The 24,420-nt window shown below is 52.0% G+C and overlaps 1 protein-coding gene across 1 annotated transcript in view; it reads right to left on the bottom strand.

The window, feature by feature from the left end:
• LOC130393537 (basic proline-rich protein-like) overlaps positions 1-24,420 on the bottom strand; it is a gene marked incomplete at its 5' end in the record, with an annotated part of 100,403 nt that overhangs the window by 42,280 nt on the left and 33,703 nt on the right. Inside the window, one exon of the mRNA XM_056604212.1 lies at positions 17,433-17,527. Coding sequence (XP_056460187.1) covers positions 17,433-17,527 — 95 coding nt within the window. The remainder of the gene's footprint in view (positions 1-17,432; positions 17,528-24,420) is intronic.

Below are 24,420 nucleotides of genomic sequence, written 5' to 3'. Positions count from 1 at the left end.
GCGGGCAGCCACCAGGACCCCGTCCCAGTACCCCGAGTCTACCAAGACCACATCCCAGTACCCCGAGTCTACCAAGACCATGTCCCAATACCCGGGTCTATAAAGACCATGTCCCAGTACCCGGGTCTATAAAGACCATGTCCCAGTACCCTGGTCTATCAAGACCACGTCCCAGTACCCGGGTCTATAAAGACCATGTCCCAGTACCCTGGTCTATCAAGACCACGTCCCAGTACCCCGGTCTACCAGGAACACGTCCCAGTACTCCTGGTCTACCAGGACAAAGTCCCCAATCTCCTGGTCTACAAGGAGCATGCATGGACCTGGTAGGACGGGTTGTTATAGTTCTGGAAGACCACAACAGGGACATGGTGTTATAGTCCTTGACTATGGACCTATTCTATACCAGGGACCAATCGATATAATCCAATCAAAGTAGACTACAGATTAGTATTACTGTCGTATAACTACTGGAGCCGAATATAACTACTGTCGTAAAATACAGAGTAGAACTAGAATTAAGTACAACTACCCTAGCTGAATAGCGTAGAATACATAGAGTCAAACGGAGTAGAACCATCGTAGTAGAATAACCACAGTAGTACAACAGTAGTATGCAGCGGTATAATATACGAGTAGAATAGAGAGCGCTTCGGAGCGGTCGTGGGATGCATGGGAAGGGGGTGGAGGAGGAGGGAAAACAAGATATCAAATATCACCAACATTCTTTAAAACACACACAGCCTTTCTAGATGGAGCGGAGTGTCTCCACTGTGATCAGCACATCTAACACCATCTAACACACCATCTAACACCATCTACCATCACCGCACACCGGGGGACAGGGGGGTAGGGGATAGACACCCACCTCGCTTGTCCTTTTTAAGAGTAATGGTTGGATCTGACGACGGAGTTTGACGGGACGGAGAGTCAGATCGGACTGCGTGGAGCGGAATAAAAAGGCTTTAAACGTCCGTACAGTAGAAAAAGTTAGGCCGATGTATCGCTGGACAGACGGCCTCCAGGTCCGAGAGGAGAGCTGGCTGACGCACGGACCGGAGCGCAGGAACCAAGTGACACTTCGCAAATGGAGTTCTCAGATAGTATTTCCAGCGGGTAGGTTCCGTGGTGTCGGAGCCGGGGCGTCGGTCTGGGCTCTGCGGGGCAGCGGGTCCATGGCCCGGGGAAGTGGAGACGCACGCAGGCGGTAATGTCCTCCGCAAGAACGACAAGTGTGCAGCGAGACGCGTCTGAAGATGCAACACACACACACGCACACACATGTACACACACAAGACACCCGCTTCACGCACTGTCTTCGACGCGCGCCTCCGCATGTGTGGCTGACGAACGGAGGGCTCCGGTGGAGAGCTCTTTTAGCCGGCTGACGTCACGGTACCCGCATCCAATCACCGCGCAGTCGATTTAGGAGCAATAACAAAGGCAGCCAATCAGCGAAGTGGTTTATTATTATGTCTTCGTTCCTGGACGCGGAGAGCATGATTAAGATCGGATCGTGATATTATTATAATAATTATAATTATAATATATATAATGATAATAATAGTTATAGTAATGTAACCAAGTGAACAATCCTTCTCGTAAATGAGGATATGTTAAAGACGCGTTGAGAGGTTGTAAAGGAAACATTGTCCAAGTGTTGATTTTTGATTAGAATGATTACATTTCAACATCACGTGACGTGCCCCCAAAACACACCTCAGTTCAGTCGTGTTCACCACGGAAATATATGTGTTTGTTTATTCCTCCTTTCAAATGTCCAAAAGAACGACTCGTTCTCATCGTACTGAAGTCAAAGTGAACGTTAATAAAAAATGCTCTCTTACGGAACGTAATGGCGCCATCGTCTGGCGGCTCCTGGTACTGCAGCATGCCCCGCTGATTCGCAAACCCATTAAATTAATCTTTAGTTCACTGGTTGGACCATAATCTGAAAGACCTCGATGGCTATTTAATCCGATAATTTATTTAATCCTACACTATAAATTCGCCCAATATAAAAAAAAATTCAATATAATTTTTTTCTAACGGATAAAGACTTGCCATCTTTTACAACATATTTACTCGGGATAATTCGCTCCTGACATGTTCCCTAATGCAGAGTGTAGTGTGATTTATGACTTTTAAATAGCTTGTTACGGAGGTTCACTCTATCACCATCGCTGCTGCCCGGCTCACAGAGCGTTTTACCCCCAGAGAAGCCCCGGGTTCCCCCTATCAGACAGATCAGACGAGCCGCAGCAGGTCCGAGCCTGCTGGAGCCCTGGGGCCGGAGCCGGCCGCGGGGAGCGGGGAAGTTTTCCTGGAGAGTTGGAGAGCCTCTCTTCAGAGTGACTTGAGATTCAGGGAGCAGATTAGTTTAGTTTGGTATTAGATTAGTTTTACATGACAAAACGGCTTCATTAGCGCGCCGGGGCTTCATTAGGAAGACATCAGACTCATAAAGAATATGTCCTTCTTGAGTGTAATTGTTTAATTATTCCGTCCGCTCCGACTTGATTTCCCTTCTGGCAGACGACTTCTCCCGGCTCTTCATCCTCCTCCTCTTCCTCGTCGTCTTCAAACCGAGTCGAACAAAAACGCGCCACGGACGCCAGTGAATGTCCCGCTCTCCCAGGAATGATTAATTGATATAAATGATTAAAACAGAGGAGAATTATGAAGCGGAATTGAAAGGGGTCCTCCCAAAGCGCCCTGTTTGTTGCGGGTCTGTTTTAATGAGCTTTTCATAACTGGGCAGGAGAAATCACTCCTCCTCCTCTTCCTCCCGCGGAATAATTACGACGAGGAAGGGCACCCGGGACTTTGAGTGAGTGAGTGAGTGTGCGTGCGTGCGTGCGTGCGTGCGTGCGTGCGTGCGTGCGTGCGTGTGTGTGTGTGGGGGGGGGGTTTGGTTTGTGTTTATCTTGGTATATTATAAACATCAACAATAGTGTGTGGGGGGGGGGGGGGGGGTCTCAACGCTCTCAACTTAAAGTACTTCAGATGAAGAAGGGGCTAATATGTGATGCTACTGGAATACTTTGAACATGGATTCATAGGATACTATGATACTGGTCTGTGGTACTGGTACTGGTAGGGTTCTGTCGTACTGGTACTGGTAGTGTTCTATGTGTTGCGTGTGCGTGCGTGCGTGCATGCATGTGTGTGTGTGTGTGTGCGCTCTATCTGCTCAGCAGAGAGACGGGGGGGTGAGCCGGCCTGACTGATGCAGGAGATTAAAGCCGTGATTATCTCCTGATAGAGAACAAGCCTCTCAGGGGCGTGCACGGGGAGCGTGCACGCTGCACGTACATGCCCTCCAATCTCCAAATGAGATCTGCTAAGTGAGTAACTGGCTGCTTGTTCACAAACACTTTACATTACAGACCCAGCAGCCCTCAGACAGACCTCTGGAGTGGGGAGGGACACACAGACCGGACCGGACCGGACCGGACCAGACCGGACCGGACCGGACCGGACCGGACCGGACCGGACCAGACCAGACCAGACCGGACCGGACCAGACCGGACCAGACCAGACCGGACCAGACCAGACCAGACCAGACCAGACCAGACCCCGTTCATAGGGGGAAAACTTTATTGTCCGTCAACGGGGGGACACACAATCCTCTTTGACATGGATCACGTTACAACATAAAGACCCACAACGTCTGGACACGAACGTTGTTCCTCTTTCTTCTGACACATGTACTCATTGTAAGTCGCTTTGGATAAAGCCTCTGTTTCTGAATGTAAAACATTGTAATGATCTCCCTGACACTCTGACAGAGTGGGAGGGGCCTTCACAGTCAGGTGGACTTGATGCGACCAATCAGCGGCAGGCATTTGTAGCGGTTGAATCTGATTAGAGGCAATATTGTGGTGAAGCCGTCTGCGAGAGCAGGAACAACCACTTCACAACGCTGCCCTGAGGTCTCTGATGAGCTCTGGGCCCACAAACCATATTATACTGTCTATATATATATATATGATATTGTATATATATATATATATATATATATATATATATATATATATATATATATATATATATATATATATATATATTATATTGTAGAGAGGAACTGAAGCTCTGTCTGGCCGGCTTCAACATCACTAGTGGGCGTGTCCCCCCAGATGATCCATCTATCGATCTCCCAGTCTGCCCAGTGGACGCACTGGGAGGCTAACCCCTCCTACATCCGGGCGGACTCCCCCAGTACTGATGTCACCGGAGGGTTAGAATCTGAAAGCGCTTTTGACACGAAAGTCTGCTTGTGTTCGATGTGAATGAGCGCATGTGTGTTTGTGTGTGCGTGCATATGCTTGTGTGTGTGTGTGTGTGTGTGTGTGTGTGTGTGTGTGTGTGTGTGTGTGTGTGTGTGTGTGTGTGTGTGTGTGTGTGTGTGTGTGTGTGTGCTTCTGAGTGTGTGTGTGTGTTGTATGCAGACACGTGTGTGTCGTATGTGAACATGTGTTTACTTGGTGGGTTTAGCATGTAGCGTTCTCTGCGTATCTAAGTGGTCGGTTAACGCAGTCTGCTGATCGGTTTCCTCTTAAGGGATAAACACTGCAGCGTAGTGACACACACACACACACACACACACACACACACACACACACACACAAATCTCATTCACACACATACACGTGCACGGACACACAGACACACACACACACACAAACCTCATTCACACACATAAACGTGCACGGACACACAGACACACACACACAAACAAAACACAACCAAACATCATTCACACATGCACACACACTCAACGCACACACACATACACAAACACACTCAACGCACACATAGCCAAACACCTTTATTCACACCCACACACACGCATACTTGCACACACACACACACACACACACACACACACACACACACACACACACACACACACACACACACACACACACACACACACACACACACACACACACACACTCCCCGACTCAAACAGCCGGCGCCGCTTTCTAGAACAATATTGCTTTAATGAAATGTCGTGAATCCTTAATGAGAGCCACGTCTCGAGATAAATCTCACAATTATTCTTGCGCACGTGAGCGGAGTGTGAAACTCATCCGTCAGGCCGAATTAGCAGGGATGCATTAGGCTACGGCGGCTGGTAGGGACACACTATATTAGACGCTTACACCCATTCCTTTAATTGGAACCATCTTTCATTTGGCTCCCAGCCTCACTTTAGTGAATGACTGCTCCTTCACTTCCCATCCACACAGACGCCGTTTACACAACCGCGGTGCGAGCAGCACAGAGTACACAACACAGCCTACATATACAGTATATAGATATATATATATACAAAGTGCACAGGTGGAGATGTCTTCATCGTGTATTGCTTAGCATTGGGGGGGGGCTGTACTGATAAATAATACATTTGGGTTACTATGAATGGCTGCTACATTTAGCAGACACCTTTCTGCAAAGCAACCTACAGCAACTTTAGATTTCATTAATAAGCTTGGAGGGGTCAGGGGTCATCATGCTATATGAGGCCCGCAGGAGGCCTATACAGGTAGGATGGGAACATCAAACTGTACAACAAACAACCACACAACACACAATGAAGACGCACAATCGCGGCGGGCATCTCCAGCTGTGTGCTTTGTTTTACAGCGCCGGTCAACACCGGAGATAAGACGCCGGATTGATTCCTGAGGGGAACTCAAACCACTCCCCAAAGCACGGGTCCTGATAGAACCGCCGCCTTTAGATAGAATCAACCATCTACCCTTATCAACGCACTCAATTAATACTACAGGAGAGAGAGAGGGGGGAGGGGGGGAGAGAGGGGGGGGAGGGGGGGGAGAGGAGGGAGAGAGGAGAGAGAGAGAGGGGGGGGAGAGAGGAGGGAGAGAGAGGGGGGGGAGACAGGAGGGAGAGAGAGGGGGGGGAGACAGGAGAGGGAGAGAGAGGGGGGGAGAGAGGAGAGAGAGGGGGGAGAGAGAAGAGAGAGGGGGGAGAGAGGAGAGAGAGGGGGGAGAGAGGAGAGAGAGGGGGAGAAAGGAGAGAGAGAGAGAGGGGGAGAGAGGAGGGGGGAGACAGGAGAGAGAGAGGGGGGAGACAGGAGAGACAGAGAGGGGGGGGAGACAGGAGAGAGCGAGAGAGAGGGGGGGGGGGGGCTGGGGTGGAGGGTCACATGTGACTTCATTGTTTCCGGCTACTCAAAGTCTGCCTCAGGCCTGGCAATAGCTGGCCTCTCTCTCTCTCTCTCTCTCTCTCTCTCTCTCTCTCTCTCTCTCTCTCTCTCTCTCTCTCTCTCTCTCTCTCTCTCCCTCTCCCTCTCCCTCTCTCTCTCTCCCTCTCTCTCTCTCCCCCCCTCCCTCCCCCCCCTCCCTCCCTCTCTCTCTCCCTCCCTCCCTCTCTCCCCCCCCCTCTCCCCCCTCTCTCTCTCTCTCTCTCCCTCTCTTCAACCCCTGCCTTCCCCTCTTTCTCTTCCCTCCCTCTTTCTCTACCTCACCCCCCTTCCTTGGTTCAGTCTCCCCCTTCTCCTCCCTCTCTCTCCCATCGTCTCTCTACCTCTTTCTCCCTGTCAGTCTTTCCCTCCTCCCCTCTCTCGCCCTCTTTACTCCCAACCCTCAGTCTCTCTCCCCTTCACTCTCTCCCCCTCTTTAATACTCTCCTCTCTCCCTCCCTTTCTCTCCTCTATCCCTCCCTCCCTCCTCCACTCTTCTCTCCCTCCCTCTCTCTCTCCTTCCCCCTTCTCTCTCTCCCTCTCCCCCTCATTCTCTATCTGAATCTCTCTCTTGCCCTTTCTCTTCCCCTCTGTCCCAAGTTTTACCACATGTAAATTCAGAAGTAAATCACGCATTGTAAAGCGTAAGAGTATGAACAACTTTCATGTGTCATTTTATGGTTGTTTTTCACCAGTTTATTTCATTAGCAGGTACACACACACACACACACACACACACACACACACACACACACACACACACACACACACACACACACACACACACACACACACACACACACACACACACACACACACACACACACATACACACACACACACACACACACACACAGTCCAAACCAGTCCAAGATGTGAGGTATAGCTGTGACTGGCCGATACATATCTGCAAGCTAATAACAGAGGATTTAAGAGGGAGATTTCTTTATTGAAATTCCAAGAGTGAGATTTTTTTAATTAAATGACTGGAGAAGAGGCAATATTGAGACAGATGTTCAAATGTTTGCTCTGCTGTCGAAAGGAAAGCTTCTTAAAGCCTAATGGACGCCTTCCAGAGCTCGGACCGGGGTCCGCCGCACACAACGCTAACCGCACACGCTCAGAACGCTCAGAACGGACAATGCTCACCACAACGCTGACCGCACACGCTCAGAACGGACAACGCTCACCACAACGCTGACCGCACACGCTCAGAACGGACAACGCTCACAACACAACGCCCAGAACTTTGAGAACGCTCACCGCACACAACGCACCACAATCAAGTTCCGAACGCACAACTCTAACCGCTCAGAACGCACAATGCACATGCTCAGAACGCACAACGCTAACTGCTAAGAACTCTCAACGCACATAATCAGAACGCTCAGAACGCTCACACCGTTCACCACTCGGCGCTCACGCCCGACGACGCCATGTTGGTTAAAACAGCGGCCTCGGAGTCACGCGCCGCCGCCACACGGAGCCGCGTGATTGGAGGGGAAATACCAACTGGAGCCCAACAAAGGAGGAAACACGCTACAGTCAACTCTGCCTGGCTCTCCCTGTCGCACACACGCACGTACAGACCCACACGCACACACACACACACACACACACACACGCACACACACACACACACACACACACACACACACACACACACACACACACACACACACACACACACACACACAGTCGCACACACGCACGCACGTGCACACGCACATGCAGGCTCTCACACACTAGCCCTCACACATACACAAGCCCCCCCCCCCACACACACACACACACACACACACACACTACCACACACACACACACACACACACTACCACACACACACACGCCCCCACACGGGAAATAGCCCCCTTATCTCCCCCATCTCATTTAGAGTTGATTGCTGTCGGATTATAATGCAATCACCACACTGTGTGATGGGTAACCATGGGAACGGGTTTTAACTGTTTATCTTGCCTGAGATCTTAATTTAAGTTTGAACACTCTGGATCACAGGCATACGGGCGAGAGACATGGGAACCCAGCGAGAGAGGGGAGAGAGAGAGGGGGGAGGGAGCTGTGATGAATACGCAGAAACAGACACATTCCTGTTCTTTTTGTTGGATTTCATTTGCAATTAAATTTGTCTTTCAGAGGGAAAATCAATTTATGATGACAATCCGCCGGGCGTCTGAAAGCCAGGACGCTCCCGCCGCACCCTGGGAAGGGAGAAAGAATGCGGCTAATCTCGGCAAAATGAATCATTCACACTTTATTTGGACATCTGTGTTACCTCCCCCCTCCTCCCCCCCTCCTCCCACCTCCTCTTCTAGCCCGCTTCATTCACATGTGACAGTTTTATTAGTCGGGTGCAGGTGGCGTGCGCGGCGTTCCTGGCGCGTCGTTCCTCGTGCGGCGGTCGGAAGAGAACACAGAGCGCCGGAGACGACGGAAAGTAAGAGGCCCGAGAAGTTTAGGAACGTTTGTTAAACCGTTTTTAAAGAAGATGTACAATTTAAAACAAGCTTCTTTGGGTTCAAAAGGAAAGATTCATGAAGGGAGAGCCATGAAGACCCATGATGCTCTCTGTCTGGTCACCTCACAGTTTATTAATAGAGACGGTTCAGACACACACACACACACACACACACACACACACACTAACCTCCACTGCCTGTGTCCTGGATGAGGGAGGGGTCACGTGCGCACCCTTTAGTATCCAGCGCAGCATCTCTGGAAAGCAGTTTGGGTAATTTACTGCCATTGTACATTTTCCAGGAAAAATCGAAATCCTGTTAATCTTGATGAATTTTAAGGAGAAAAAGATGATGCTGAGGCCGAACTGCTGCCAGTGGAGTCGTACCGCTGAGTGGGGATCTGGAAATGGTACAGAAACTCATATTTATTGCCCCAAAAACATGTCATTCAAATCTCTAGAACATCCCAACTGCTTTTCCAGATGTTCAGGGCTGGTTTAAAGCAAGGGTAGGCAATTTATTGTCATATTTATCAAATTGTCCTTGCATAAGGACAGTAATCGATAAATCAAACGCTAGGATAAAAAAAGAACAATATCCGGTACCTCTGACTGTCGCAGGCCTTTGAGCCTGTCCAATGGATGGCTCACTTGTCTGTCTACTTACCTAGCTAGCTGGCTTCTTGCAGACCTGTTGCTTAAGCTAGCAGGTAGCCAGCTGCAGACCTGTTGCTAAGCTAGCAGGCTAGTCATCTGTTTTGGGGGAGTGGCCTTGAAGGGAGGCCGGAAGAAATTTATTTTTCAGTTTGTTATTTTCAAAATCGAGCTTACAATGAGTGGTTTCTTTACATCGCCTACCCTAACTTTAAAGCCCCTATTCGTAGTTTACGAGAAGACGTAAGAAACTACAAGTCCCATGAGCCCTTGTTTGCAAGAGCTCCATTCACCCTGGTTCCTTCTAAACTTTTCTTTTTTAGAAAAGGTTTTTTGAAAACATGTGTTTGTAATAATGATAATGATGTTATCAGTACCAGTCGATCTTGCAAATTCATCTGTGACTCTTATTTCATCTTAAAAGGATACATGTGTTCGGATAATTTGTCAATTTTATCACGGATGGCTTATGTCGGTGACAAAATATTCAAAATTAAATTCCACCAAAAGGTCAATAGTTTAAACCGAGATTACAAACTTAATTGAACATTATGTTGAACTTTAACATAATGATTTGTTTATTGGATATGTGTGATGCATGCCTTACTATTTAATAACTCTCATAGCAGAACTATGAGCCACATACAGAGAAAACGAAAACGTTATTAAATGTTATTTAAGGAGAGCGATGCAAACAATGCACATATTAAACCGGGCTCGATCGATTTGGGTTTATTTGAAATGAAAAAGCGAGTTATGAGTGGTGCATTTAACGGAGCGCTGTATGTACATTCACTGTCAGGCCCTTTAATGCTCAAGGTCTTTCAGCAGCCCAGCTTTGAACAAAGAAAATCAATGTTACATCATAGGATGGACCATCTGAAGGCTAACATCATTACAGAGCCATCCATATCTCCAATTCTCTGTTTAATCTGCCCTCCTTTCACCCAGACGCTCCCCATTTCCTGTGTGTCCCTCACTCCACACATTCATCCAATCACAGCAGCCACATTCACAGGGAAATATGGTGAATTGGTTTGGTGGCCAATCAATAGCAAGCTAATTAAGGGGTTATGAGAGGGGTTGTGGATCTATAGAAGCGCGGGCGGGAGGACGGAGACGGTGTCACTGGAATATCATCGCGGACGTTTGGATATCATCGTTCGTTTGAGCTGCATAGTCACTTGTACTCGTGTACTTTTAGCATATGCTTATGTATAATTAGGTTTTGACCGTGGAGTAAACAGTGATAGATTGAATGGAGCGTAAACGGTGGTTGTAATTGGGTCACCCTTTCATTCATTCATCAGCCATTTGACCGGACGACATGGACGTGACATATGTGGCGGCATTAGATTAAATGATGACGACGCGTGGCACTTGAGTTCTGCTGGAGGTTTATTTGCGATACGTCTCCTGAGTTGAGTGTGGGAGCGCACTTGAGTCTGAAGAAGAGCTTTCTCTGTTTCTCTCACGGAGAGATCGGCTGTCGTTCTGAATGGATCCCATGAAAGGGATTCAAGAGCCTTTGGTTCGTAGGAATTCAAGTCAAGTCACGTCTAGAGAGCCTGATATAAAAAAGCATAAAAATGTGTCAAATAAATGCATAAAACATAAACTTCTATACATTGGCATTCCACTAATTTCAATGATTACTGATCAGGTGTTGTGTGATCAGTGTGGTATTGATTAAGCCAACAGCACTTGGACGTGGAGGCGATAGCTAGTTGGTTTTTGATCATTAGCTCACCGTCGTCTAGAGACCTCAGTCCTCTCTGCTCCTCCACCTCTCCGTCTGACTCCTCCACCTCTCTCTCTGCTCCTCCACCTCCCTCTGTCTCTCTCTCTGCTCCTCCACCTCCCTCTGTCTCTCTCTCTGCTCCTCCACCTCTCTGTCTGACTCCTCCACCTCTCTCTCTGCTCCTCCACCTCCCTCTGTGTCTCTCTCTGCTCCTCCACCTCTCCGTCTGACTCCTCCACCTCTCTGTCTGACTCCTCCACCTCTCTCTCTGCTCCTCCACCTCCCTCTGTGTCTCTCTCTGCTCCTCCACCTCTCCGTCTGACTCCTCCACCTCTCTGTCTGACTCCTCCACCTCTCTGTCTGACTCCTCCACCTCCCTCTGTCTCTCTCTCTGCTCCTCCACCTCTCTCCTCCACCTCTGTCTGACTCCTCCACCTCTCTGTCTGACTCCTCCACCTCTCTGTCTGACTCCTCCACCTCTCCGTCTGACTCCTCCACCTCTCTGTCTGACTCCTCCACCTCTCTCTCTGCTCCTCCACCTCCCTCTGTCTCTCTCTCTGCTCCTCCGCCTCTCTCCTCCACCTCTGTCTGCTCCTCAACCTCTCTCTCTGCTCCTCCACCTCTCTCCTCCACCTCTGTCTGACTCCTCCACCTCTCTGTCTGACTCCTCCACCTCTCTCTCTGCTACTCCACCTCTCCGTCTGACTCCTCCACCTCTCTGTCTGACTCCTCCACCTCTCTCTCTGCTCCTCCACCTCCCTCTGTGTCTCTCTCTGCTCCTCCACCTCTCCGTCTGACTCCTCCACCTCTCTGTCTGACTCCTCCACCTCTCTGTCTGACTCCTCCACCTCCCTCTGTCTCTCTCTCTGCTCCTCCACCTCTCTCCTCCACCTCTGTCTGACTCCTCCACCTCTCTGTCTGACTCCTCCACCTCTCTGTCTGACTCCTCCACCTCTCCGTCTGACTCCTCCACCTCTCTGTCTGACTCCTCCACCTCTCTCTCTGCTCCTCCACCTCCCTCTGTCTCTCTCTCTGCTCCTCCGCCTCTCTCCTCCACCTCTGTCTGCTCCTCAACCTCTCTCTGCTCCTCCACCTCTCTCCTCCACCTCTGTCTGACTCCTCCACCTCTCTGTCTGACTCCTCCACCTCTCTCTCTGCTACTCCACCTCTCCGTCTGACTCCTCCACCTCTCTGTCTGACTCCTCCACCTCTCCGTCTGACTCCTCCACCTCTCCGTCTGACTCCTCCACCTCTCTGTCTGACTCCTCCACCTCCCTCTGTCTCTCTCTCTGCTCCTCCGCCTCTCTCCTCCACCTCTGTCTGCTCCTCAACCTCTCTCTCTGCTCCTCCACCCCTGTCTGCTCCTCCACCTCTCTCTCTCTGCTCCTCCACCTCCCTCTGCTCCTCCACCTCCCTCTCTCTCCCTCCCCCTCTCTCCCTCTCCCTCTCTCTCTCCCTCTCTCTCCTCCACCTCCTCCTCCTCCGCCCCAGACTCTGTTTGTTGCACAAACCTCCAGAGTTTGATTGTAACAAAAAAAAAAAAAAGTTGAACTCCGAGAACAAAACGAAAAATTAAGTTCTGATTACGATTATGGGACGTGACACTTTGCTGATTTCGAATCAGCGAGGCCAAATCTCACAAAGCCTGTCACCGGTGGAGGCTCTGCTTGGCAAATCCCTCCCCAATCAAAAGTTTTGCTCTATATAATTTTACGCAATCAGATTTCTCCACAGTCATCCAGTGCAATCAGGTAATCAGAGGGGAGCATTAACAAGACAAATGGGCTCTAAAAAGTGGGTGCACTCTGCCTGGAGGAAGTCCCCGCGGAGAGGGCCCTCTCTCCACCCTGATTACCTCTATCACCCTCATACGGCGCCGCGCCCCCCGCCACACGCCCGCGGGCGCGCCCCGCACGCCGCCGCCTCCGTCACCACGGCGATGAATGTCATTAAGCCGTTGTCGAGGTGACGGGCGGCAGGGGGGGGGGTGTTGCTCTTAACACACCTTGGTCAAGTGATTAGTCAGGGGCCGTTGGGCCGCGGCTCGGTGTAGCGTAGCGTACGGGGCGTGGAGCAGGGCTCTGCTCACGACCCGGTCTGTGGACTCGCTGGGACGCGTGCGTACGGAGGCTGGGCCCCCCGGGGGGTCCGCGAGGAACCGCGGGGGGGCCCGCGGGGAACCGTCGCAGTGCAGCAGCAGCTGTAGGACGCGATGGTAAGGTTTACTCAGCTAATGAAGGGCTGATTAGCCGCTGCTCCAGGTGAAATCAAGAACCGATGAGCCTGGGAAAGAGGAAAACAACCTCCTGAAAACAGTCTGAGCAACCACAGACAGCTAAACAGTGCGTGGCTGATGTTCAGGAGGAGTGGCTGTATTTTAGCTTCAACAACCGATCCCCACTTGTGTAGTGTCATGGCATGACAACACACAAATGCACTTATGCTTCAAGTTTAGTGTTTATTGAGTCATTTTGGAGATGCTTTTATGCAGGGTGAGCTACAGTGAACGCAGATGCAGGTCATTGAGCAGCAGGTAGGGGTTATGCATCATCGTAGGAAAACAGGTCATCTCCCACCCGTCAACTCTGGACACTGAGGATGGTCTGTGTTGGTCGGGGGTCAAACAGCCCAGCTGCTGCTCTGTCCAACCGTTGCGTCAGCCAGGTCCTGTGAGATTATGATGGTCTTGTGTTCATTTGCAGTAATGACCCCTGGTTAACTGCATACGTTCTCCTATTGACTTATCAGAGCAATGTGTTCTTTTGACTCGGGTCAGGGCCTTAAGGTTGACCTAGTTTTTCACATTATTATTCAGAACATAGAACAGAGTCAGGATCAGGAGTTAGGGTTCAGAGAGAGAGAGAGAGGATGGGGTTCAGAGAGAGAGAGAGGATGGGGTTCAGAGAGAGAGAGAGAGAGGATGGGGTTCAGAGAGAGAGAGAGAGAGAGAGAGGATGGGGTTCAGAGAGAGAGAGAGGATGGGGTTCAGAGAGAGAGAGAGAGAGGATGGGGTTCAGAGAGAGAGAGAGAGAGAGAGAGGATGGGGTTCAGAGAGAGAGAGAGGATGGGGTTCAGAGAGAGAGAGAGAGGATGGGGTTCAGAGAGAGAGAGAGGATGGGGTTCAGAGAGAGAGAGAGAGGATGGGGTTCAGAGAGAGAGAGAGGATGGGGTTCAGAGAGAGAGAGAGAGGATGGGGGTTCTACTCACAGATATCCTCCTGCCAGCAGGGTTATGGAGCTGGCTGGTTCCATCGTTGAGCAGCCTTTATTTTTATAATTCTCGTTTTGGACGTCGCCCCAGACTCCGCCCCTGGGTTGACGCCAACGCTAAGAGGAGCCTCCTCCAGTACATTGGTACAAGATATCAATGACAATACATTAAAATCATCCCTGGACTGCTGGCCAACTGGAGAACCGCTCTGCCAAGACTTCCATGATACCATCGATACCATCTTTATTATTATCCCTCAGCCAATCATTCAAATCTTTCGACCAATCACGACTGCCTTTATTCGGATCGATCACCAATCAGAGTGCCTTTTGTTTTAACCTACGGCTAATCAGAACCCTGCTTTGATCTTATCGTCAGGCCAATCAGAACCCACCATCATTCTGAATCATTCATCCAATGAAAGAAAGCCTTCTCTATTTCAAATCATTTGGCCGAGTGATTCTTGGCTGTGAAAGAGTTAGTGAAAAAGAAGTGTGTTAACGACAAAGGACAACAGCGGACTGAGAGAGAGGGCCCCTCGGCCCCTAATGAAGCCTCTGGCTGTTCACAGAGCAGAGGCTCTGGTCCTCATCAGGGTGTTCTGCACGTGGCTCTGGTGTCGGGGACACTCAGCCAATTACGGGCAGGAACAATGGAGGGAGAGGACTCACGGAGCGCCACAACGGAGCCCCCGCCACCGCTCAGCGCGCTACGCTCCGACGTACGACCGCCTCAGCGCTCACATCGCCTGGCATGGTCCTGTGTGGTCAGCAAGGACTCGCTGTGGACGAGGTGAACCGCATTTCAGAGCTTGATTCGGCCAGCTCCATGTCCGTCCTGCTCTGTGTTGAGGAAGGCGACGGGTTGGAGACCAGTCTGGGACCGCCCTGATCATCGTTCTTCCACTCCGGAGCACTTTTGTTTATCGGATTTACATACAGGCCCCCCCACAGCAGCTGGCGTCCACCTTATCTCAGGTCTGACCGGGACCAGATTACGGACCCTATCTTTCATTTGGTTCATTGTGCATGAAGGGTAATGGCCCAGAGATAAGTGTTTCCTCTGACCGGGACCAGAACCAATCTCTTTCGGACACGGCTGCCGTGCCGAGCTATTTGCTGGCCGGTCGTACGGATGTTGGGGGGGCTTGGGTGGGGGGGGGGGGCTAAGCTCCGCGCGGCTGTGGGCTTCAATCTTTCAATCCGACAGCCTCTTTACCATCGCAAAGCTCGGCTGCTCGCGCGGAGGCCTGCGATCAGACCCCGATACGGAGCCGGACCCAGCCGCCCGTCACGTCTGGACCCCGGACGGCCCCCGGACGGACGGACACGTACCAGACACCAATCTGGTGGCAGGGCGGAAAATAGGTTTAAAACGAGAAGGGAGAACTTAGAGATGACCAAACGGTTGAGGTGTTTAGGATTCTGATGTGGAGTGAATATCTCTTTAGTTCACTGCTGTTCCTCGACAAGCTGCACACTTCTGTGGACAGGTGGAGGTATGGGAGACAGGTGGAGGGAGGTGAGACAGGTGGAGGGAGGGGAGACAGGTGGAGGTATGGCAGACAGGTGGATGGCTGTGCGGCCAGGCTGTGAGACCACCAGTGCTCTGACCACACGCTGACCTCCCTCTCCTGTACTTTGGGCCTTTCTCCTTTGTTTGCACGTAACCTTCACATTGTTTTCCTTCTGATTCTGGTTCCTGTACTGCAGAGCGGAGCCCGGCTTCACATCTGTTCCTGAGTCTAGTCTGGGCTGGACTCGTTTCCGTCCTGTTCTGCCCAGCCGGGGCACACTGCGCCCCCCCGCCCCCCCACTCAGTGTCTCCCCCCTCCCTGCTGGTTTGAAGGCTTTCCATTGGTACGTTGAATGGTTTAGGGTAAGTAATGGTTCTCTAATGGGTCTGGGAGACCTTAATTGTGCTAACGAGCTGTGCTAATAAAGTTTTGAAATGTCTTTCCTGCTCTTACTAGTACTTAGCGAATATGTTCTTATTTGCTTATTCATCTTCTCAACTATGTTTTCAAATTAAACACTTTTCTTAGACACACAAAATTCACACGATTTTAAGTACCTGTAACATTTCGTCTTGAAGTTTGGGAGAACCATGTATTGTAAAACGTAATTGGTAAAACGTGATATCCGCCCGTGAACATTCCAACAGAAGTGTTTAATTCGATATTTCCTGACATGGAAACATTGTGTTATTTCAACAACAAGAGCAACAACACAAAACCATTTCCTCCCGCTGTGTGCGTTTCAGCTCATCGGGACCGAACAACAATTCTCTCTTTCTTTGTAACGAAACGAGAGACGCGGGTTAATCTCATAAAAGTGTGTTGTGTGTTTCTGGTTTTTTCCCTCCATAATCTGACGTCGGCGAGGGAGAGAGGGGGTCTTTGTCTGGGTGGGGGGGGGGGGGGGGGGGAGGCGTGTGGAGGAAGGGTTTGCAGTGGGACAGCGAGGGACTCTGGGTGGGTGGGGTTGGCGGGGGTTGCGGGGGCAGCAGACACATCCCTGTTTGATCAGGGCCTGTTGACGGAGCCGAATGAGGATCATACCGGACCGCGATGACAAGAGCCAATTTTGATGTCCCCTTTCTCTCAGTGCCGCGGTCGGCTCTCAGGGGGAGATCTGTTTGAGCTCCCTGGGAACAGGGCGGCCCGCGCCACGCCGCCCAGCACCCTGACAGCGGCCAGACGTTATGAGGAGGTGGGGGTGGAGGAGGTGGTGGGGGTGGAGGAGGAGGTGGGGACGGTGATGGTGGTGGAGGTGGGGGTAGAGCTGGTGGGGGGGGGGGGCGGTGCCGGTGGAGGTTGGGGTGGTGGGGTGTGCCACAAACAAGCGGCTTCTCACACAATAAAAACCTGTTTGGACGGAGCCGGACTGACGGAGCCGGACTGACGGAGCAGGACCGCTCGGTTCCATGTCAAACGGCGTCCGACTCGGGTTTCAGCCGACGGCCGGACGTGGTGACACCAGAGTTCTGCTCCGGGGGAACTCGGCACCTCCCGGGATCCTGATGGGTATGATGAGGAGGAAGAGGAGGAGGAGGAGGAGGAGGAGGAGGAGCAGCAGGAGGAGCAGGAGGAGCAGGAGGACGAGGAGGACGAGGAGCAGGACAAGGAGGAGGAGCAGGACAAGGAGGAGGAGCAGGAGGAGGAGGAGGAGGAGGAGGAGGAGCAGGAGGAGCAGGAGGAGGAGGAGGAGGAGCAGGAGGAGGAGGAGGAGGAGGAGCAGGAACGAGGAGGAGGAGGAGGAGGAGGAGCAGGAGGAGCAGGAGCAGGAGGAGGAGCAGGAGGACGAGGAGCAGGACAAGGAGGAGGAGGAGGAGCAGGAGGAGGAGGAAGGAGGCTGGGGTAACAAGGGCCCGGTTGTTCGGCCCCTCATTGTTTAATGTTAATATGCGGCGCCATGTGTGAGGCATTAGCCGGCTCTGATTCATATCCAGGGGAAGCGTAGCCTGGCGGAGCACATGTTGATCAGGCATTAGTGAACACTCTCTGCACTGTGGGCCCGCCGCCGCCACCTGGTGCCGATGGGTTACAGATGTGGGCTGTGATTCATAATGAAGTAATGCCCGTCGTGGTGCTGGAAGATTGTTTTGCTTTCTCCGCTCGCACACAACGGCGGTCCGAGAGAGGGGTGGTCTCGGGTCAGGGGAGGTCTCGGGTCAGGGGAGGTCTCGGGTCAGGGGAGGTCTCGGGTCGGGGGAGGTCTCGGGTCGGGGGAGGTCTCGGGTCGGGGGAGGTCTCGGGTCAGGGGAGGTCTCGGGTCAGGGGAGGTCACGGGTCAGGGGAGGTCTCGGGTCAGGGGAGGTCTCGGGTCAGGGGAGGTCTCGGGTCGGGGGAGGTCTCGGGTCGGGGGAGGTCTCGGGTCAGGGGATGTCTCGGGTCAGGGGTGGTTCCGGGTCAGGGGAGGTCTCGGGTCAGGTCAGGGGAGGTCTCGGGTCAGGTCAGGGGTGGTCTCGGGTCAGGTCAGGGGAGGTCTCGGGTCAGGGGAGGTCACGGGTCAGGGGAGGTCTCGGGTCAGGGGAGGTCTCGGGTCAGGGGAGGTCTCGGGTCAGGGGTGGTTCCGGGTCAGGGGAGGTCTCGGGTCAGGGGAGGTCTCGGGTCAGGGGTGGTTCCGGGTCAGGGGTGGTCTCGGGTCAGGGGAGGTCTCGGGTCAGGGGAGGTCTCGGGTCAGGGGAGGTCTCGGGTCAGGGGAGGTCTCGGGTCAGGGGAGGTCTCGGGTCGGGGGAGGTCTCGGGTCAGGGGATGTCTCGGGTCAGGGGAGGTCTCGGGTCAGGGGAGGTCTCGGGTCAGGGGAGGTCTCGGGACAGGTCAGGGGAGGTCTCGGGTCAGGTCAGGGGAGGTCTCGGGTCAGGGGAGGTCTCGGGTCAGGGGAGGTCTCGGGTCAGGGGAGGTCTCGGGTCAGGTCAGGGGAGGTCTCGGGTCAGGGGAGGTCTCGGGTCAGGGGATGTCTCGGGTCAGGGGAGGTCTCGGGTCGGGGGAGGTCTCGGGTCAGGGGAGGTCTCGGGTCAGGGGAGGTCTCGGGTCAGGGGAGGTCTCGGGTCAGGGGATGTCTCGGGTCAGGGGAGGTCACGGGTCAGGGGAGGTCTCGGGTCAGGGGAGGTCTCGGGTCAGGGGAGGTCTCGGGTCAGGGGAGGTCTCGGGTCAGGGGAGGTTTCGGGTCAGGGGAGGTCTCGGGTCAGGGGATGTCTCGGGTCAGGGGAGGTCTCGGGTCAGGGGAGGTCTCGGGTCAGGGGAGGTCTCGGGTCTGGGCTACCTGGGTCGAGTCGGGGGGTCTGACCTGTAAAGCTGTAATGCTTCACACGTAAAGCCGTCACAAACAGTCTTTCCAGTTGTTTTATAACCAGCGGCTGGGTGGCTGAGCCACTAGTGGGCTCACCATGCAGGTCTATGGGCGGTGTACTGGTCCAGGTCTATGGGCGGTGTACTGGTCCAGGTCTATGGGCGGTGTACTGGTCCAGGTTTGGTTCAGGACTACGGTAACCTCCCTCTCTTTCAATCCAATCTCCTCCCTGTCTGTCTTCACTGTCCTGTCCAAACACATACGATGTTGTCACTTATTTCTACATGATTCAACATGCTTGTGTCTGGTTGCTCGTACTTAGGCCTAGAGGTTATTTGAGATCTGTCTACATGTCCAGGTCAAATTGATATCTCAGGAACATCTGTCTGTATGTCCTGGTCAAACTGCGAACATCTACACTCCAGTAGCATGGAGACACACAGGTTATATATTAATACATCGACTCATATAAGAGCAATGATGCTATGTTAATAATATTTCAAATCTCAAAATCCCATCATGAGATCCCTGTAGTCATGTATGGATGTGGTTACACTACGCGTGTTACCTGTCAATACCTTTTATCCACAATGAACTAGGAGATAAACAATCAGCAGCCTCTCTCAATGTTAAATAATAAATACCCCAGTGCAGTCAGAGAGTATTCTGCCCTCTCCCGTTTCAGATAGAACAAAGTTCATGTGAGGCAGTGGTCCTACGCTAGGCCACAGGTCATATCTGGATTAATTTGTTTTTTTCCTGTTAAAATCAACTTTAAGCTAGGATTAGCTACGAAAAAAAGGGAAATCTCACAAATATGTTGCCAAATGTTAAGATCAGCACTCGAAACTCCACCCAAAAATTGCTTTTATTTTGAAATACAACAGGAATTAAAGCCAAATGGTCCTGAACATAATGCCCCCTGTATGACGCCGCTTAGTGTGGACGGTTTATCCTTGAGGGCCTGCACAGCTGCGTCCCGCGTCTGAAGTGACCGCGGTAAAAGAGACATTCGTCACAAAATGTCCGACAGTGAATCACCGTTTTAGAAAATCATCCGTTTCCTCTTTGTCTTCCACTACAGGAGTGTTTTGGTTGGCTGAAAGACGGGCTAGAAGTGGCGGGACAGATGTGTAAAGCCTGGCAGATGTTCCTTTAGAATAAATCTTCGAGTCCCGATCTCGTAAAAGGCGTCTCAAAATAACAGCAATCCAAGAGTCAGCTGTCAGACGCCTCTTGGAGGAGACGGGAATTTAAATGGATGCCGACCAAAACACCGGTTATCAAACCTGCACTCAAACCTCTGGACGTCACAGCCAACACCAATCTGCCCGCTTACCTTTATACTTTAAATATCCCCCCCCCCCTTCCTGAGAAGACGCTCTTACTGCGACGACGCCGGCTCAAGCCGTTTGCCTGCCAAGAATACACGCTTTTAATGTGTAGTTTGACTTCTGGAATTGACCGGCTCAGACGTCCTCTCGCTGCTTCCTTTCAGGGTTTTGACGAGGAGTGCCGAATCCTCTCAGCGCGCGTCGCTCTCCCTTCCAGGAGAACTTCTCCTGGGAAATAATCTGCTGTGAGGAGGAGAAGCGACGCCGACCGCAGAGAGCGAGAGCGAGAGCGAGAGCGAGAGCGGAGAGGAAGGATCGATTGTAATTAGTTGCACCTGTTCCTTTCAAGCCCACTCCGGTTTCCTGGACCGGGGCGTGAAGATCGCACATCAAACGTCTCCTCAATGGAGCCTTTGTCAGCAGCGCCAGGGGCCAGCGGAGGACGGCCTAACACACCCCAGAACCCGCACACCACCACCCCAATCCTGGTCCACCAAGACCCCCAGAGCCGGTCCACCAACACCCCAGTCCTGGTCCACCAACACCCCAGTCCTGGTCCACCAACACCCCAGTCCTGGTCCACCAACACCCCAGTCCTGGTCCACCAACACCCCAGTCCTGGTCCACCAACACCCCAGTCCTGGTCCACCAACACCCCAGTCCTGGTCCACCAACACCCCAGTCCCGGTCCACCAACACCCCAGTCCCGGTCCACCAACACCCCAGTCCCGGTCCACCAACACCCCAGTCCTGGTCCACCAACACCCCAGTCCCGGTCCACCAACACCCCAGTCCTGGTCCACCAACACCCCAGTCCTGGTCCACCAAGACCCAAGACCTGGTCCTCAGAGAACCCCAGGTTTGGCCTACCCAGACCCATAGGCCCTGCCTACAGACACCCCCAGGCCAGGTCTACAGAGACCCAAGATCCTGGTCCACCAACATAGCCACTGCTCACCAATGCCTCCCTGGAGCAGACCAGCTTGTATAATGATCATTGATTGTTGACCAGTCCAGGTCAACTGTCACTAATCTCGGGGTCTAGACTCTGAGCAGAAAAGTGATACCCCTGCAGTTCACCATAATGAGGTTCAGGGTGTATTCCAGTACACATCACAATGAGGGTCTGGGTATAGTCCATTACACATCATAATTAGGGTCTGGGTGTAGTCCATTACACCCCATAATGAGGTTCTGGGTATAGTCCGTTACACATCATAATTAGGGTCTGGGTATAGTCGAGTACACATCATAATTAGGCTCTGGGTGTAGTCCATTACACCCCATAATGAGGTTCTGGGTCTGGGTAATAGTCCAGTCCAGACACCACTCCACCACCAGCCTAGTGTGTCTCTGAGGTGTACGACCACCTGACCATTGACCACTACCTTCGTCTAACCCCCAGACTCTCCCGCTGTGTCGTCCCCCCTGGTTTAAACACCACACGTCCTGCAACCATGGACAAGTGGGACCACTGGTGGTGTTCAGAGAAACCAGTTGAATCCCCCATGAGCCCACGCTGGTCCACCACCACGGCGGCCGGGGGCGGAGCCTCGCTCTACCGCCCTCCATTAAAGAAACGCCGCTTATTATGCTGTTAGGTCGGCGCCCATGCAGCCAATGAAGGAAGTGGAGGCTCCTCTTCCACAGGGTCACATGACCGCCTCATGGAATGTATGTCACAAAAGAGCACTATGGCTGAGGGGGGGGAGGGGGGGCGGGTTGGGGGGGGCACCGCATTCAAGCACTAATTAGAAAAATTAGATCTGTGAAAGACAGCGAGTGATCGTGGCCTTCAGCCTCCCTGCCTCCCTGCCTCCACACAATGCAGGGGGGAGGAGGGGGAGGGTAAATAATTTAATCTATTATCTGCTCTGGGAAACTCATCAGCCACACTCCACAATAGACACGCTCTGAACCACTGATTGCATTCTCCTCTCTCCTACTCTGTCCTCTCTCTCTCTCTCTCTCTCTCTCTCTCTCTCTCTCTCCTCTCTCACCTCTGTCTCTCTCTCTGTCTCTCTCTCCTCTCCCCACTGGTGACAGAGGAGAAAAAGGCCCCAGTGTTAGAGGAGAGAGCGGGGGGGGGGGGGGGAGGGAGAGCAGGCAGTGGAATAGAGTGAGCAAAGGGAGAGATGAAGGGATGGAGAGAGAGAGAGAGAGAGAGAGTTCCACCAAGGTGAAACATGCTTCAGTCTAATTAAGAGTATCACAGTTTTCTGTTTGAGGTCAGCCCCCCCGCTTTGTTCCATGCTCCTGAATACTGTTACATTATGTTCTGACCCCCCAGCCCCCCCCCCCCCCACACACACACACACACACACACACACACACACACACACACACACACACACACACACACATCATTAAAACATAACACTGATTTCAGTGTGATGTTTTGAAAATATCCCTAGGTTAAATTATATTCAATCAATAGGCCTATCTAAAATGTAGATATTACGCATCGTAAAATATATACATTTATCACGCAATAATTAATTCGACATAGCCTTTTGAAACCTGCCGCGGAGCTTATTGTAGTGCGGGCGGATTACCAGCCATTGATCAGAGCTAACATCTCTGTGCTTCCTGCCGTGGAGACTCCATGATGTTCGCTCCGGGCTCACCCTCTCCGCCGCCGTCCGTGCCAGACTTAATTATAGTCAGAATGTCAGGAGCTGGCTGCCCGGCCTGGCCCGCTGCCGTGTGCGAGCACCATCTCACCTGCTCTCCGGCACCGTGCATGTGTGTGTGTGTGTGTGTGTGTGTGTGTGTGTGTGTGTGTGTGTGTGTGTGTGTGTGTGTGTGTGTGTGTGTGTGTGTGTGTGTGTGTGTGTGTGTGTGTGTGAACGCGTGTGTGTGTACGTGCGCGATAGTGTGTGCAGGCACGCACACAGTGTTATGATGTGGTAATGTTGGGGCCTGTGGACTCACTCCGGGCTTCTCCGCTCTGCTCCGGTTGCTTTGTGGAGCAGCGGAGAGAAATCTATCCCGAGGTCAAACAACCTCGAGATTCTGAGAAACACGCAGTTTCCTCTCTTATCGCGAAGTCATCCCCCTAAAACACCGCGGTTTCCCTAACTTCGATTGACTAAAAGAGGTAGTGTTTGGGGTAAATCATGCCGCACCCCACCCGTGTTTAGATGCGTTATATTACATCCACGTAGAAACCCTTTTTGTGTTGGAGTTTTGGGTGAAATCAGCGCTAATGGACACATCATGAAAAAGCCCCCATTTCCCCTCACTGAACACGGTGCTCAATTTACACCCCCCGCCGGAATTAATTTCGGGGGTGTCATTATGCAGGTGCTGCACATATTTTCCGAGACCAAGTGACTCTATTTATAGCGGTCCGCTAGGCCTGAGAGCCAACTATATCTAATGGGGTAATGTCTGTGCGTAATGGTAATGCGCTCCTAGTTTGTTCCGTTTGGCTCGGTCCAGGTGCGTAACAGTAACAGTGAGTCGCTGCGGCCTCGTCCAGAGGCGCCACGGCGCCCCCTGGTGGCCGCTCGGGTTCAGCGCATCACATCAGACATAAACTGTCTAGTATAACGCTGACTACCACAATCAAACCAACATATCACCATGGGAATATACAAAAAACAAGCATTTACTATACTTCGTGAAGTAACAATATATATAATTCACAAATTCAATTAGTTTTGTTTGTGGTAAAAAAAAATAGCGGAGAAGCCGAAGCGTTTCCAACCAACATCTGCACCGTTGGATTAGGAGAGCAAACAAACACGGGTTCCTAAAGAGTGCAGTAAATCAGGGTACCCTCGTGAAATCTGCTGCTGCTAATTAACCTTCAAGCTAATCAGCCACAATCAATAGTGTGCGCGGGCGTTTTTAATTGAGAATAAGTCATTATCGCACTGTATTCATCGTGCTAATGAAGCAGGGCTGCAATACGCCTGCAGCTCCAAACCGCTAATTACGTTCTAGTTCCTCAGATGGGTCGGTTCTCCTTGTGTCCACAGCGGATCAGAGCGGGA

The sequence above is a fragment of the Gadus chalcogrammus genome, chromosome 12, assembly GCF_026213295.1.
Source record: "Gadus chalcogrammus isolate NIFS_2021 chromosome 12, NIFS_Gcha_1.0, whole genome shotgun sequence".
NCBI classification, from domain to species: domain Eukaryota; kingdom Metazoa; phylum Chordata; class Actinopteri; order Gadiformes; family Gadidae; genus Gadus; species Gadus chalcogrammus.
The sequence above is the reverse complement of the archived record's forward strand: the minus strand, read 5'-3'. Positions and strand labels throughout refer to the sequence as shown.